The 17243-nt window shown below is 48.7% G+C and overlaps 2 protein-coding genes across 3 annotated transcripts; both read right to left on the bottom strand.

Annotated features, from left to right (window-relative positions):
- Window positions 1–389: 389 nt before the first annotated feature.
- On the bottom strand, window positions 390–15738 carry lman2la (lectin, mannose-binding 2-like a). 2 transcript variants are annotated; one of them, XM_088624292.1, is made up of 9 exons: window positions 15512–15738; window positions 13593–13711; window positions 10667–10784; window positions 10152–10234; window positions 8623–8655; window positions 7844–8005; window positions 6460–6574; window positions 4794–4913; window positions 390–4102 (listed from the first exon to the last, which is right to left on the bottom strand). In XM_088624292.1, exons 1-9 carry the CDS (start codon window positions 15711–15713, stop codon window positions 3960–3962), a joined length of 1095 nt encoding a protein of 364 aa, XP_088480418.1. In that variant the 5' UTR covers window positions 15714–15738; the 3' UTR covers window positions 390–3959. The 2 variants fall into 2 exon arrangements, with proteins under 2 accessions (XP_088480418.1, XP_088480419.1); XM_088624293.1 differs by lacking the exon at window positions 8623–8655 and having other exon boundaries at window positions 15512–15737.
- Window positions 11022–13212, bottom strand: LOC148674281 (uncharacterized; the record flags this gene model as incomplete). Its single annotated transcript, XM_088627153.1, has 2 exons — window positions 11022–11861; window positions 12100–13212. Coding segments are annotated over 2 exons (1953 nt in total), but the record flags the coding sequence as incomplete, so codon positions are not given.
- Window positions 15739–17243: the final 1505 nt, after the last annotated feature.

Genomic DNA, 17243 nt, shown 5'->3' with positions numbered 1-17243 from the left:
GACTTCACAAGCAGCCCTATAACTCAGTATCTGTCACACGCCCGCCCGCCCACCACCTTGCTTTGAGCAAGGTAAGTGTTCAGTTTTGAATCTTTTACTTTTGATTTTTTTAATGACAGATTGCTCTGTTATTATGTTTTATATCAAAACCCCTGTTTCAAAAGGGATATGGAAGAATGTAGGAGCATTTGTGGCCCTTCTGTAGACTGTGTTTAAATGCAGTAACTCCTCGGGCTCTTTAAGATACTGTGGGCACCAGTACGATTGCTCTTCCCAAATAACTTAAATCAAAGGAGGCAAGTGTTCAAATTTCTGTGACATGTAGCGTAGATATGGTCACAAATGCAAAATCAAACAATTGCAGGAGGAAAAAAAAGTCTTCCAACAAATTAAAAACCTCACAGCTTTTATTGAAGCACGTGCAAGAGGTATGCTCCCTATGCACTTGGCTGTAAGAGCCAGGGGAAAAAACCAGTGCAATTGTTACAGACCTTTCCTTAAAGTGGGCGCTTATCGTATAGGACACAGAATCCTCTTATGTGCAGAGCTGGCACCACGTACCAACTACAAAGAAGATGAGTTTCATCTACCAGAACAATCTCAGTGCAGCAAACATGTTGGCCTGGTGCAGATGACTCAGCTACATTGACAATTTTAATAACATTCTCCTGAAAACAGTTTTCATAGCCTGCATCTGTGGTTTCCAATCCAGGTCCTCTGGACTCTCACAAACTGCTGGTTGAGTTCCAGTTGAAATATCATTGACATAATGGTACCGATACAGTCCGAACTCTCTTTCATTGTTCTTATGTACAGTATTTAACATTTTAATACTGTTAAATGTTTAATGTTAAACATTTAATAGTTAAAAGTGGGTTCCTTTTAACTATTACATTTCAGTAATAATCTATCAAACCTTTTGAGTGGATAAAAATATCAAGGAAGGTTTGAATTTAATTGAGAAGTGGTAAGGAATTGAGAGACTGGGAGGGAAACCAACAGTTTGGGAAGCCCTGGTCTAAGTCAATCTAATTCTGCTTTCGTACAGCTGGAGACTGACAGATGAAATCTAGCCATGCAATGATTCTCCACATGAGCTACTTCAAAGGCTACTGAGGCCTATTGCAGGGTTGAGGATAAAACCCTATTCACTGGAAAGTAGAGTTTGAAGGTTAAAATAGTCTCAGCTCTCCAGACTGGAGTTTACACTTTTACCGCCAAAATATGTTTTAGAGAAAATGCGAATAATGTCATCTTCGACCTACATGACACCCACTAACAGAAAAGACTGTCATGCAGTGAGCGTTCTGTCTTTTCAGTATTCGTTTTCCAATTAGACACCTCCCTTTACAAAGCAATTCCTAACCAGTGGCTCCTAACTTAATGAAATGATTTATAGCCCTTTGGGGTTTGGCATGTTTTGTTATTGTTGTTATTAATCATAAATATTTTAAAACTGTAGGTGGTTATGATCAACTATTTCTGTTGAAAAGTATAAAACAAAAACAGATACCATCTTCGTTCCAGTTACTGATAATCAGGGATGAGGGATGAGGGCTCAGTCCATCCAAACACCCACCTTCTAACAGCTTTACCCAATTCAGTGTCGTAGGGGAGCCGGAGCCTATCCTGGCAAGCAACAGGCACAAGGCAGACTACACCCTGGACAGGACGCCAGTCCATCACAGGACACACACACACACACTTATAACAGTGCCAGTTTTCCCAGACATAAGGTAAACTACCAGTATGCATTATGACTGTGAAGAGGAAAGACAAAAGAACATGCAAACTCCACGCAGACAGCACCCCAGGAATTGAAAGCAAGGGTCCAGCAATGCCAACCACTGCGCCATCTGTAATCTCTGCTGGGGACTGATAAGACAGACAAGTGGCTGAGGTGTTCAGTGAAAGGCAGCTCACTTTATTTTGCAATTAGCAGTTATTTTAGCTGGGAATCAGCCTTGGCTAAAGATTGGTTTCATAGTTGCATGGGGCATCGTGTTCTAAAAAACAAAAGAATGGAATGCTTATTTTAATATTCATTAAAGCCAACTGTGTTTCTGTAAAATATGAACACTTAATTCAATGAGTCTTTAAATAACTAGAATATGCATAATGTCTCTGTAAAGAAAAAAAACTTACAAAGTGTGTAGTTCTGTTATCTGAAGTGGTCTTATGCAAGTTTCTGTGTAAGACATGCATTCTGTTTTAGTAACTCTGGCTTTTGTTTTTTCCGATGCTCAGTATAAAACACATGGTGCACCTTATTTTTGCAGACTGAACAGAGAGGCACAGTACAGCTCCCCTGTACCTGAAGAGCCATGTTAAGAGAGTCCTTCATTTGTCCCACCTGAGCTCTTAATGACTACATTGAATCCCTTCCTGACTTCATTCTTCTAAAAGACCTCTGTTCTCCAATCATTGTTCTAATGTCTTATAAAGTGTTACCAAGTTTGATCCCGTTGAAGAGCAACAGTCCAGCAGGATTCATAAGTGTCTATAAATCTTCAGCAGCACATGACCACAAGAAGTGGGCAAAAGTAGTACAATTACAGCACAGCTGGACAAATATAACTCTTCTGCACAGATCCGAAGTTACCAGTGCCCAAGAGCAGCACAATTTGGAGAGCAGTGCTTTGGACAACCTGTTACAAAAATTGCAGGGCTGTGTTTCTCCAAAAGCAGGACTCGTGTTTTAACACATCATGCTGTAGTTCCATCTGCTCCAATCTGTAGCTCAGGAAAAGAGATGTATTCAGTGGGACTGTCTTTTGACACTTTCAACAAACCACGTTAGGCCTGTCCAGACAGTGAGGCTCTCACTCTTTGACTGAATCGCCCAAAAGAGGATTCTATGTTCCAAGTTCATTACATTATAGACATGAATCAACTAGAATCAACCAGAAAAACGCTCTTCCAAGCTGTGATTCCCAGTGCAGAGAGAGTATGGATACTGGGGTTTTACAATTCACACATAAAAAAAAAAAGGCCGGTCCAGTAATCCGTACAGAGACATTTAAACGCATGACCAAGGCAGCAGCTAGACCACAGAGCGGAAGGCAGCACGAGGCACACAGGAATGAGAACGATCAAGGTCAATAAACACGAACCTCCTTCACCTTATAGCAGCAAGGACAAATGCACACATAAACATACTCTTGAAGAATGAAAGGGCTGGGGAGACCACCATTGAACACGACCGGAAAAAGAACACGAGTGCAGAATTATTCTCCAGCGGGGATCAGTACACAGGAAACACTCTCTCACAGAAAATAGAAGAACAGTCACAAACACAACAGAAGCCCTTAAAATTCGCCCCTAAGCCGATAGAAAAAGATGTCAAAGTTTGCACTGAAGTTGATTCCATATCGACATAGATCTGTTTTCCCCACTCACAAAGTATGGTTCTTGATGAACAGAAGGTAGAGTTACTGTGGCTGAAGGCTGCTGGTGTAATGTGATTTTTTTGTAAATATGATGGACTGCTCTAGTAATCCAGGGCAGTGAGAAATCTGCCATTGTCCACCCAGTGAGGGAGCTTTCCAGAAGCCCATGCTGAAAGATGTAATGAAGCAAGAGGGAACCAGACAGCCAAACATCCTCTCTCCACTACCCAGCAAATGCTTTGAAACAAGACCTGAAGGCAGGTGTGAAAGTGGGATGGTTTTGGGTGGACGTCTTCCCCTTTTCTGTTTTTCTTTGAAGGTAGGACAATAAATGCACTTTTATTACTATTATTCAAGAAATTGTCCACGTGGGAGGCAGAGGTCTCCCACTCCAGTGCCTCTGTGGGTCCTGCCTGTGGAGAGGAGAGCGGGTCAGCTTAAAGGTCCCATATCTTCTCCCATCATTCCCCGGCTTGGCGGTAATGGACGAGGCTCCTGTTCAGGTTAGTGGCAGTCTGGGGCGGCTCAGTTCGGAGGTGGTGGAGGGGGCGGATCTCTCTCTCTCGGCGTTCAGTAGAAGCGCTTGCGGCTGTTCTCTTTCCACTTCTGGTAGGCGATGACGGCGATGATGGCCAGCATGATAGAGCCCAGCAGGCTGAAGAAGACGATGAAGAACAGGGTCACCCCGCTCATGGGCTCGGAAAAGTCCTCGGCTGATGGGAGAGGAAAGGAGAGGTCAGGGAGAGAATTCGGAGCAAATCCAGAGGGGGAACCCGGGACGCTCTGTGTGAGCAGGAAGGTGCTTCCCCACTCCTTCACATCTGCAGAGAAGAGGACTGTGGCAAGCTAAAAGACCGACAGCAGTGGTTCCCCAGGCCTGGGCCTGGTGACCCACATACCTGCTGCTTTTCATTCCACCCCACCTTCATTAGATATCTGAAACCTCACTTGACCTAAGAACTTGACCTGCTTCACTGGAATATTTGCATTTTGTTTTAGTCTGGGATTTTATTTCACGTATAAAATACAGTGGTTAAAGCACGGACATGTTTATGAGCTGGGAACAAACAGCTCAGATTAGTCTTATTGTTACAGTGTAAGTCAATGAAGTGTCTGATTGTGTAGCTGAAGGCTTAGCTGGAACTAAAGCCAACCGGTCAGGGGGTCACCAGCAACAGGACTGGGAAGTACTGCCAGCAGGAATACCTGAATTGGACATTTAATTATCTAATACCCCCAAATCACCATAATCAGCTCTGAATGTATCTTTCGGTGAACCCCAGGAGCTTCAAACAACAGGCTGTGGAGTAGGCGATCTGAAGTAACTGCGATGAGCATGTCTCAAGCTGGCAGGTGCATGCAGAGCAGAAGAGTGCAGTGTTGATGTTTGAGCACGAGCCTCACCCTTGAGGAGGGACATGTTGTCCACGCTGGGGAAGGTGACTTCCTCCTCCTCCTCTTCCTCCTCAGCTGTCCTCAGCACGGTCAGCTGGTACAGCTTCAGGGAGATCAGGTCATGGTTATCTACAGTGACAGAGAGAGAGAGGTCAGGGCAGGACGTTCCACCAGTGCTCTCGGGCATTTGGCATAATTCTGCGTTATCTACCAGGGTGACGCAGAACCTGTGGTCGTAGCTTTAGAGGAACAGAGATGGCGGTATCTGTGTTTGGAGGAAGCAATGCATTGTGGGAAGAACAGGGACAGGAGAGACGGAGAAGGGGCGGCATGCTGAGAGGTGACACCCCAGTGGTCCACTCCAGCGAGAAACGGGCTGCTTTTTCCCAGCAGGACGGCTCACAGCGCTGGAGTATTTTTAACAGGCAGCAGCGTGGATATAAATGTGCTCCAAGGTGGCTGTGGCCTTCACTGGAAATAATAGTCTAAAATTAGCGTGCCAGTACTCTTCCATGGCCAGGATCTATTCTTATAACTCAGCAGCTGGTCACTTGCAGGGAGCTGGGCATCTTCTCTCCCAGTCAGGGGGCAGCAGTGCCTACATAGATTACATAGATCCTTTGTTGTCCACTACTGTCCAAATCTGTCTTTGGCTTCGCCCATATGAGTACAAAACACACAAGCAAAACACACGAATCACATAAAAGCACAACAACAGTATGTGATACATGAATAAACGGATAAATAAATAGGTAATGGGGGCACTACAGTTACATACATGCACTGAGTAGTTTTATTGCAGAGGGGACAAAGGACTCCCTATAAATGTTTGTATTTGTATTTGGTACCCTATACCATCTCCCTGATGGGAGTATTATGAATTGAGAGTGGAGTGGCTGTGTGGAATCAGGTGGGATGTTCCTTGCCATTCTCAGAACTGTATTACGATATAAATTGCTGAGCTGGACCTGCTGATTCCTAATGATTTTGTCCTGCCATTTTCACAATCCTGGACAGTTTGGTTTTGTTTTTCAACCCCTGGTTTCCACACCTAACTGTCATGTTAAATGCCAGGATGCTCTCAACAAGGCTTTTATATTCCGTCTCCAGGACACTTTGACTGACATTAAAGTTCTTTAGCCTTTGAATTAAAAACAGCCTCCGATTTGCTTTCTTAAAAATGTTGTATATATTCTCTGGGTAACTCCGCCTCTGGTCAATATGTGTTCCCAGATATTTAAAACTCTCCAAAACCTCTACAGACTGACCATCGGCCATTATATTATTAACAAGACTGTAAACAAGTGAATGCTATTGCTGAATGAGTGCTAAGATTTCTCCTTAATAGAATTCCCAGCAGCATTCCAGCATGGTTTATATTCCTTACAATAATGCCAGTGGAAAAGTGCCCCCTTGAGGAAGTGTTTCCATTCTCACAGAAGACTGTGATTGAGAGTGCAATTTGACATGTCAAGAAGAATTGTTATACCAGCTTATTGTCTATTACTGCTTTCAATTCAACCACTTTGAATGTTTGAATGTTTTTGCATTTAAACAGGGTATAAAGCAGAATCGTAGAGGAGTGTCCTGCTCTCTGTGCAGGTGTGCAAGGGTGCCTGAAGGACAGACACACTCCCCTGGTCCTGCCCCGTGTCCTACAGCTGGAGCTCTGTACCTGACAGGTCCCCGGTGATGGCGGACGCTCCGATGAAGTATCCCTGTGGCAGGCGCACTCCCGGGATGTCTAGACAATCCCGCCACTCCTGTTTCCCATCAATGTCAATCATGACCTGGGGGGACAGGGGGACACAGTGAGAGAGAGGGGACAGAGGGACACAGTGAGAGAGAGAGAGGGGACAAAGGGACACAGTGAGGGAGAGAGAGGGGACAAAGGGACACAGTGAGGGAGAGAGGGGTGACAGAGGGACACAGTGAGAGAGAAAGGGGACGGGGGGGACACAGTGAGAGAGAAAGGGGACAGGGGGACACAGTGAGAGAGAAAGGGGACGGAGGGACACAGTGAGAGAGAAAGGGGACAGGGGGACACAGTGAGAGAGAAAGGGGACGGGGGGGACACAGTGAGAGAGAAAGGGGACAGGGGGACACAGTGAGAGAGAAAGGGGACGGAGGGACACAGTGAGAGAGAAAGGGGACGGAGGGACACAGTGAGAGAGAAAGGGGACGGAGGGACACAGTGAGAGAGAAAGGGGACGGGGGGGACACAGTGAGAGAGAAAGGGGACGGGGGGGACACAGTGAGAGAGAAAGGGGACAGGGGGACACAGTGAGAGAGAAAGGGGACGGAGGGACACAGTGAGAGAGAAAGGGGACGGAGGGACACAGTGAGAAAGGGGACAGGGGGACACAGTGAAAGAGAAAGGGGACGGGGAACAGAGACACCACACAGGAGGGAGTCTGAAAGAGGCAGAGGGTTAGGAATCAAGAGAAAGACTCAAAGGCTCCACGTGCCACAGGTAATGTGAATCAATGGCATTGACACAGTATGTTTCAGCACGTTTAGGGGGGGACCCACTTCATCCACCACAAGCAGTACTGGCCCCACCTGGGTGACACACAGCAGACCCACCGCACAACAGAAGGGAGAAATCACTTCTCCAATTACATTAAAGCAGAATGTAGCATTTAGCCAGGAGACCAGGGTAACACACTTACCCTTGTGAAGACTGCCCTAGCATTTTTAATGACTGAGCGGTCAAAACCTACCAGGCAACTGGGTATGGACTGATTTCCAGATCAGAGGAAACCCTTTAGCCCATCGCTCTTCTTCAGTCGCAGGCAGCTAATCGGTCTGCGCTAGTTAGTAGCCAAGGATCTCCAACTACCTAACTACCAACTAACTACTTCCTAATTCTGGCCAGAAAGGCCTGCTCTCTTTTGTACATGTCTGACCGCCGGACACCAGAACTGTGTCTTTGTCTCCAGCGCGTGAAACATGCCGAGCGTCCCAAGGCTGCGCCTGCTCCTTCAGAGACGCAGGCTGCCAGCGGGACTACGTGTTCCGCGCGGTTTTTCCCCGGGAGCGAGGTCGGGACGGCTCACCGTCAGCCTGCGCCGGACGTAGCGCACCACCAGGAAGGTGTCGTGGTTGAGGTTCCGGACCAGCGCGGTACACCCTCCCAGCTCCGTGGGGCGGCCGTCCCGCTCGTGGTCGTAGCTCAGGGTCCCGTTCCCTACCATCGCGGACACGTACGGGAAGATTCGCTGGGACGGGGAGAGAGAAGAGGAAGGGCGCTGTTGTAGTGAATGACGAACGCGGTCAACGGCTTTCCGCACAACCACCCCACAGCATGCCGACTACAACCATGGCCAGGCGTTTTGCATCACTGCAGTGTTTAAGGTCGCTCTTAGTACAATTACGCAGAGTGGGCTGTTCTCCAGCAATGCAAATCTTTTGGCAATGGCTGAGCAACTAGAGAGAAGGCAAGAAAGCCGATCTGAGAGCATTCTTGTCATTGGCCAAACAGAGCTCAGGAGCGGCAGCGCGCTGGATTGTGGGTATTCGGCAGCGCACTGGATTGTGGGTATTCGACAATGGTCCGAGTAAGAGCACGTCAGAGCCATGTGCCTCAGCAGACTGGATTTGCTTGCCAAAGTGAAGAACAGAATGCTAAATAAATGCAGAGTAGAAAACACTCAACTATCCAAAAAGAAAGACACCACAACGAAAGCAACATCGGCCGGAAAATTCACGCAGGCCACCGAAGAGGTCAGGCGAGCTGCAGAGATGCTCAAACAGGCACTACAGTGGTCATGAGAGGAATGGTAGGGGTGCATGCTCTCAGCAGATAGGTGCTGGGGTCTGTGTAGTTTAAGGGTACCTGTGTGCGGGGGGTGTACCTCTTCTTCTGTGCCTGTCTCCGTGGCGATTGGCGCAAAAAGGCAAGGGGCACATAACAAGACAGGCCCTTTAAACACTCGACACTGAGCCAGATTTCTCCACAGCACATATTCCTCTCTCTCCTTATTCATGTTCGCAATGCCGCCCAGTTACACAGTATTAACACATGCTCACAACATACGTACAACCCTCAAACACCCCCCACCCTCAGCTCGCACGCAGTGAGGAAACATTGAATCTGCTTCACAGTGCTACATTATGAAGATGCTTTTTGCTCTGATTCAAGACCAGCATGCAGTTGTTGATTCTGTTTTTAACAGTGAAAAACATGCCGCTTACATCTTGGCTTGTGGCTATGAAACCCGTGGCGGCACACGGGGGAGACACCCCTAACGTCCCCACCTCCTTTTGCACCCTAGGGGGTCACAGGGTATCAGAAGCTCAGTGACAATGGGTGGAGGAGAGGCACGTCCCTCTCCACACAGGGAGCGCTGTGTTGCCGATAGCTGGGAGAGCCCTGATCAATTGATCCCTCCCTGCCCTCAGCTATTGCTACTGCTGTTTGAGGAATCCTGGTCACAGCTGGCTGAAGACACAACCCAGGCTCGAACCCGCAACACCAGAACCATTGCACTAATAAAAGTGTCTTTATTGGCTGAGCCATTCAGGAGCGCTTAATTATTTATTTTCTTAAAATAAAGAATAAGTTCTGCATTCATTGTTTTAACACAGACCTGTAAGATAAAAAGGCTGTTCCTTTATAGGGCATTTTCTGCACTTCTGAAAAACAGACCTTAAAAAAAGGGCCAGAAAGTAACAAGACAATTTATAGCTGTCACAATACATTTTTAAAACTGTGGCAGAAGATATCTGATCTCTGTTTTTATCGACTGGACTGCACTCCTTCCCCAGACAGACGTCAATGCACAGAACATGAGACGTAGTCTAAAGGAAGGTAATCTCCCAGCCTCACAATTTTAATAACTAGTGCTGTGGATGAGATCCAGCATCTTAATTCCTCCCTTCATGAGATATGATGAACGAATTTCCCCTTTAAATGATGTTGAAGAGGGGGGTTTCAAAAAGACAGTGCAGTGAAGGAACTCTCATTGATGTAAGACGAGTGCCTTTTAACACTATGCATATGCCTCAGATCAACCTAAAATGAGTAAACATCTTACAGTGAACTGAGCAGCACTTATTCCTTGATAAGCCCATATGCAAGACCAATGAGTAAGATCTTCCTACCACGTGCTGCTGATGGATAAATTACAGAAAAATGAAATTTTCCCCCTAATGCGTTTGTTGTTTAGCCTTAGAAGCGCACTATTTGAGAATAGCTATCGGCTCTCCGACTGTTATTAAAAAAACAGAGATTCAGAGAGCATGTTTCCAGCATAGTGAATGGCCCAGGTGTTGCCCCACTGGAGCCCTGGTTGGGTGAAGGACAGCCAGCCCTGGTGCGTTTGCTGGTCTGCTATAATAGTGTCACAGTGACTGGTACTGTACCTCCTGGTGCTTCTCCTCATTGGGATATGTGTCCACAAACACTCCCAGCCCAGTAAAACGGTCCATATTGCCAAAAACAGGCCCTACAATGACACACATACGTACATACAGAGATACAGGTAGACCGGGGTTACAAGACTGCTCTGAGCCATGTCATCAGAGCTGTCTCCACACGCAGTCCAGAGCTGGCTTTCACTGGAGAATAATAACGCCATCTTATTCCCTGGGAAAGTTATCTCCCACGTGTGCATACACAGCAGACTGCACAAGATCTCTCACTCAATTCAATTCCCTGCACGTTTTCACATCCAGATCTCTTTAATGCTTCCACACAGACAGTAGACAGTAGACAAGAAAGTAAAACAGGCTCACAATAAAAACAAAAATAAAACAAACTATTCTCACTGCCCTGCCACTGGACTCCTTATGTCTTGCTCTGAAAATAGTGAGTTCCAGGTGCGCTAGATGGGCCTCCTGACAGTGGTACTGCTGGCCTGAAGATGGCAGCGCTGTACCTGTCTGCATGCGCTCCTTGGTGAACCACACCGCCAGCCCATCCCCGTTCAGGTTCTTCTTCCCCTGGCCATGGATCTTGAAGTGCACCTGCAGCTCCCAGTCGCGCAGGTAACAGGGCTACAGGTGGACAGACACATGCAGGGACAGCCTGACGTCTAACAGACAGGGTAACAGACACTGGTCCTTCCTCAGAATGTTACAGAGCTCCAGAGTCATGCTTTTTTAAAAACAGTTAAACCAGTGATTCCCTGCACGTGTCCTGACACAGCTGGCTGCTGCTGGTGGGTACTCTGTGAGTGCCGGAGAACTGTCGAGACCCTTCACAGTGCAGATGAGGTGAACCATGTTCTGTGCTCAGAGAGGGCTGTGAGGTTGCTGTGCTGAGAGAGGGCTGTGCTGAGAGAGGGCTGTGCTGTGAGGTTGCTGCACTGAGAGAGGGCTGCGCTGTGAGGTTGCTGCACTGAGAGAGGGCTGCGCTGTGAGGTTGCTGCACTGAGAGAGGGCAGTGAGGTTGCTGTGCTGAGAGAGGGCTGTGAGGATGCTGTGCTGAGAGAGGGCTGTGAGGATGCTGTGCTGAGAGAGGGCTGTGAGGATGCTGTGCTGAGAGAGGGCTGTGAGGTTGCTGTGCCGAGAGAGGGCTGTGAGGATGCTGTGCTGAGAGAGGGCTGTGAGGATGCTGCGCTGAGAGAGGGCTGTGCTGAGAGAGGGCTGTGAGGAGGCTGTGCGGAGGCTGTGCTGAGAGAGGGCTGTGAGGATGCTGTGCTGAGAGAGGGCTGTGAGGATGCTGTGCCGAGAGAGGGCTGTGAGGATGCTGTGCCGAGAGAGGGCTGTGAGGATGCTGTGCCGAGAGAGGGCTGTGAGGATGCTGTGCCGAGAGAGGGCTTTGAGGTTGCTGCGCCGAGAGAGGGCTGTGAGGATGCTGCGCCGAGAGAGGGCTGTGAGGATGCTGCGCCGAGAGAGGGCTGTGAGGTTGCTGCGCTGAGAGAGGGCTGTGAGGTTGCTGCGCTGAGAGAGGGCTGTGAGGATGCTGCGCCGAGAGAGGGCTGTGAGGATGCTGCGCCGAGAGAGGGCTGTGAGGATGCTGTGCCGAGAGAGGGCTGTGAGGATGCTGTGCCGAGAGAGGGCTGTGAGGATGCTGTGCTGAGAGAGGGCTGTGAGGTTGCTGTGCTGAGAGAGGGCTGTGAGGATGCTGTGCTGAGAGAGGGCTGTGAGGATGCTGCGCTGAGAGAGGGCTGTGCTGTGAGGTTGCTGTGCTGAGAGAGGGCTGTGAGGTTGCTGTGCTGAGAGAGGGCTGTGCTGAGAGAGGGCTGTGAGGATGCTGTGTTGAGAGAGGGCTGTGAGGATGCTGTGCTGAGAGAGGGCTGTGAGGATGCTGTGCCGAGAGAGGGCTGTGAGATTGCTGCGCCGAGAGAGGGCTGTGAGATTGCTGCGCCGAGAGAGGGCTGTGAGGTTGCTGCGCCGAGAGAGGGCTGTGAGGTTGCTGCGCCGAGAGAGGGCTGTGCCGAGAGAGGGCTGTGAGGATGCTGCGCCGAGAGAGGGCTGTGAGGATGCTGTGCTGAGAGAGGGCTGTGCCGAGAGAGGGCTGTGCTGAGAGAGGGCTGTGAGGTTGCTGTGCTGAGAGAGGGCTGTGAGGATGCTGCACTGAGAGAGGGCTGTGAGGATGCTGTGCTGAGAGAGGGCTGTGCTGAGAGAGGGCTGTGAGGTTGCTGTGCTGAGAGAGGGCTGTGAGGATGCTGTGCTGAGAGAGGGCTGTGAGGATGCTGTGTTGAGAGAGGGCTGTGAGGATGCTGTGCCGAGAGAGGGCTGTGAGGATGCTGTGCCGAGAGAGGGCTGTGAGGATGCTGTGCCGAGAGAGGGCTGTGAGGATGCTGCGCCGAGAGAGGGCTGTGAGGTTGCTGCGCTGAGAGAGGGCTGTGCTGTGAGGTTGCTGTGCCGAGAGAGGGCTGTGCCGAGAGAGGGCTGTGCCGAGAGAGGGCTGTGAGGTTGCTGTGCTGAGAGAGGGCTGTGAGGATGCTGTGCTGAGAGAGGGCTGTGCTGAGAGAGGGCTGTGCTGAGAGAGGGCTGTGCTGAGAGAGGGCTGTGAGGTTGCTGTGCTGAGAGAGGGCTGTGAGGATGCTGTGCTGAGAGAGGGCTGTGCTGAGAGAGGGCTATGAGGTTGCTGTGCTGAGAGAGGGCTGTGAGGATGCTGTGCCGAGAGAGGGCTGTGAGGATGCTGTGCTGAGAGAGGGCTGTGAGGTTGCTGTGCTGAGAGAGGGCTGTGAGGTTGCTGTGCTGAGAGAGGGCTGTGAGGATGCTGTGCTGAGAGAGGGCTGTGAGGATGCTGTGCTGAGAGAGGGCTGTGAAGTTGCTGTGCTGAGAGAGGGCTGTGAGGTTGCTGTGCTGAGAGAGGGCTGTGAAGTTGCTGTGCTGAGAGAGGGCTGTGCCGAGAGAGGGCTGTGCTGAGAGAGGGCTGTGAGGTTGCTGCACTCAGTGCTGTGGTGACTGTTCTTCTCACAGTAACGGATGAACAGTACCCAGTGTGAGAAGACCAGAGACTGTGAGAGGTTTATCATTCAGCAGCTGTGAGCAGTGATGTCACAAGAATGCCTTTTTTAAAAGCTTCATTCTTTATTTTTCTGTCTCCCATCAGCTGGTGCTTTTGCAGGGCGAGTTCTCTTTTCCCTTCCCGCTGCTCAGTCAACTCCCCTGTGAGGCTCCAGACACACGCGTCTTGCAGCACACTTGCGTGAGCCCATCTGTTGTTGTGCAAAAGTGAACACAGGCCAGTTTTGGGGAACGTGAGGGATTTAAAGCCCTATTTCTGTACCAGCTGAGGCTAAACCCACAAAGACCCAGCCAGCTGTCTCACGCTGGCGACAGGCGGGACCTCGGCGCATGCTGCACGAGGCGTTTCGGGCCGCGCCGGGCCCCGACGGCGTTACTTACGACCCGGTTCCACACGGCCCCCTGCTTGCTCTGCATGTCCGGCGTGAGGCGCACGTAGTCGGTGGTCACCATGGTGTTCCCCAGCAGGTCCCAGTGCGAGGAGCTGGCCGAGCCCACGCCTGGACACACACAGGACACGGGGTCAGCCTGCAGCCTGGCAGGGACAGGGCGTGGCTGTGGCTACTGCACGGCAAGGTGCCACCGCAGCCAGCGTCCAGCACAGGAGGCACAGCGGTCAAGCATGCCAGGCTGATCGAGTGCCCTCTGACTTACAGCCGCTGTTCAAGAGAGCATGTGACCTCAGTCACGAAAGCCCAGAGGTCAGAAACTGGGCGTTAAGGGGGGACCTACAATACTTGCTGGATTGTGGTTCTCCATGTTGCCACAAGTAAGAGGCAAAACAACTTTATCAGATGCCTGTGCTGTATGTATATATCCCCTATATTACCTCCAGATTCTGTGTGTTAGTAAATGAGATTGACTGACTGAGCAGCCATTAAAATGTTTAAGGTCTGTGGATTTGAGAGGTCAGTGTGGCCGGACAACTGCTTCCTTTCTTTTTCTAGAACTCGACGGTACATTACATCTGACAGGACAGTTTGATACTGACAAACAAGATTTATTTGGAACGGGGAACTTATCGTTATTCTTGGGATTATGGGGCACTGCGATCAACATGAGGGGATTCGTAATTTCCTTCCCATTGTAAATGTAAGGAACGGGTAAGGGTTCATTGCGTGCTGAAAGGTTAAAGAAAAGAAACACAATGTTTCTGGCTGTGGAACCTTTTTCAGGTGACACATTGAAGACAAACTGAAAGCACTTTGAAGCGAAAACACCAGTTCGTATTCCAACCACTAGGGGGAGCTATATTACTTTGAACGTTTTCCCATGGTGTGACTGTTTTCCTTACACTTACATAGCGCTTTACAGGTAATGGGGACTCCCCCGACCACTACCATGATGCAACAGCAGCCAAAGTGCGCCAGAGTAATGAAGCCAATTTATTTAGCTATATATCTGCGTAAGATCTCATACTGTATCGGTTAACCAATATAAAAATTGCTCCGTAATATTATTTAGGGATGAATTAAAGTGGTTTACACTTCTACCTTTTTTACAGTTTTAATTGTGAATAGAACTTGCAGGCTGGTTTAAAAACACGGTTATGCATACTGCAAAACACAGAATCAGACCAGGAAAAAAAACACTTCCATTCGGTTTCTCCGCCAAGGTAAAGGAACCAAAATCACGTACTCGTGTGATCAGGGTTAGGGTTACACACTCCAGAAACCAAAGCAGCCTGCATCGCGGTTGCTCAATTCAACTTGCTGAACCGCCTTGTCAGGTCGGGCTGACCTGTGTACCGGCGGCAACTTTCATGTGAGATTATGGCAAGGCCTCCTCCTTACTCGCTCTCTCGCCTACATCGTTCACCTGTGTTCCCCCAGAACATAATTCCTGAAATGGCTGTGACTGGATGACTACCTCGCGTCAGATTTCGCAACACAACAGCACTGGTCTGGTCAGGTCGCCTTTACTTCTTGCATTACGCAATCCAAGCCAGGCGAGTCACGACGTGCAGGGCTAGGAGGCTAGGAGTCAGGTGCATGCATCAATAAAGCCACGCTGTTTTAAACGCGTGTTTTCAGTGCTCGGGTTGACTTCATATTTAGCGTTGCCATGGTTTGACAAGCCTGTCGAAAACACTAGCTACTGAAGATAACGTGACTGTGTTGGCGGATATTTTAGTGCACTTCACGTCGAGTCGATCCGATCCGCCAAGCCAGTGTCAGAAAGCGAAGGCAGCTGGAGATTTCAGCGCTGTCATTTGATTTGCAGGGAGAGTCTTTTCTCTCTCCCGCTATGATCGATCCGCTCTCACCCTCCCCGTTCATCTGTACCGTAATGGATCTTACCTTGGTACGGCTTGATCAGCGAATGCTCCCTTTTCAGGAACTCTTCCACCTCGTGTCCTTCGTCACCCCAGCACGGGCTTGCCGTGAGCAGGATGAAGACAACTGCGAACGGGATCTTTTTGATCATACTGTGAAATGAAATGAAATAAAAAATTCCCTTGCGAGCCCCAGCTAGAACCTTCCCGTTCATGGCAGCGGCCATTTTGCTCCTCCCCCTCCCTCCATGACACGCCTTTCCCCACCTACCTCGCCTCTCAGTAGCTGGTAGGATGTGTTGTCTTCAACTATTCGCTGCCCTGAACTGCCATTCACGAGTCTAACTCTACCTGTGCCCCGCCCCCGCTGAATAATGACAGTTCGTTGGAAACGAAATATGATTGGTTCAGGGGCTAATACCCGCCCACTTGTGAGACTTTTTGGATTCTATTGGTAAATGTTATTATCAATTAAAGAGACTCCAAACATCCCGCCCACTCCCGGAAGCAGTTGCCTTGGTAACTGATTCCGTTAGGAGGGTGAATAGTAAGATGTTGAAAGTGTTTGTCTAATAGTGTAACGTTAAAAAACCAATCTGAACACTTAAAAAAGTTTTTCTTTGCCACAGGCCATATACCTTCTACTTGAGCGTTACTTGTTTCTTTCAAGTTTCAAAAGGCAAAATCGTCGTTGTTACAAAATCACATTTCGTAGAAGTATGTCGGATAGCACAAGAAATCGAAACCGAGAATAGGAAAGATTTTTTTAATGAACTGTAGCTACATATGCTTAAAAGTTTTGCTATGTGTATGTTTTTATTATCTACCTGAAAGGTATTATTAAATAACGAGGTTTCCTATGATACTTAAAGTGCAGATAGTCGAACGGAATTATTTTCCAGAACCTCAAGCACAGCGGATGTGCGTTTGGATGTTTTTTCCTTACTGAACTCATCCTGGACTTTTGAGGTGGAAACCTTAAAACCTTAAAAGCAGTTTTCCAAGAAGCCCGGTGCGCTCACCCGAGCAGGGACTGGTCTGTCGCGGGGCAGGACCTGGGTGTGACGCCTTGCTTCCTCTCAAAGAGCAGCAATTTCTTTTTCTGAAGACTAATATTTCGCTTGGAAGCCTGACGTTCATATTTAGCAAGGGATTTGATGGACAAATTGCAATGAAATTATTTAAGTTTCTACATTTTCAGCTTATAATTAATAGTTTGATGTTTGATATTTGTTTGTTTTTTTAGAGCAAAGGGTCAAAGAATCCGCAGTCTGATGATTTTCCAAACTTTGCATATGAAAGGCCGTCGAAAGTTTGTTTTTAAAACGGTTTACGAAGCCAAAATTGTAACAGCGGCTGAACTCAAGCAAGCCCGGGAATTCATTTCGAAATCTAATGCATCTTGAGGCTGACTCATGTGGCTCACGAACACAGACCTGAAACATAGGAGAATGAAATCATGTCCGCTAAATATGACATAGTGTTTATAACGCCCGATCACAGCCTAGCCACAAAGCCCTATTCAGACAGAAAACTCATTTCCTGGAAACTGCTAACTGAGAGGCTGTCGAGCGCTCAGCTGTTTTGCACTGTGTCACATGGCATATACTGTAAGGCCGCAGTTAGGCTTTTTAGTTTTGTTTCCCGCCTCTGGCGTCGCCGACAGGGAACGTGATCTGTTCTCATCATTTTGCCCTTTACCTTATATTGGCTGTTGTTTCTTTCTCGGTCCTCCCCGTGCGCTCTTTCACTCACAA

This window comes from Lepisosteus platostomus, chromosome 3 (genome assembly GCF_059453375.1).
Source record: "Lepisosteus platostomus isolate fLepPlt1 chromosome 3, fLepPlt1.hap1, whole genome shotgun sequence".
Taxonomy (NCBI): Eukaryota; Metazoa; Chordata; class Actinopteri; order Semionotiformes; family Lepisosteidae; genus Lepisosteus; species Lepisosteus platostomus.
The sequence above is the reverse complement of the archived record's forward strand: the minus strand, read 5'-3'. Positions and strand labels throughout refer to the sequence as shown.

Bases quoted from the DNA above. Each gene is read 5' to 3' on its own strand.
- lman2la (XM_088624292.1), bottom strand. From the start codon at position 15,713: ATGGCCGCTGCCATGAACGGGAAGGTTCTAGCTGGGGCTCGCAAGGGA. The intron at 10,235-10,666 runs GTACAGCGCTGC...GTGTCATTGTAG, and splicing joins CAAGGAGCGCATGCAGACAG to GGCCTGTTTTTGGCAATATG. The intron at 6,575-7,843 runs GTGAGCCGTCCC...CTGTCCCCCCAG, and splicing joins ACGTCCGGCGCAGGCTGACG to GTCATGATTGACATTGATGG.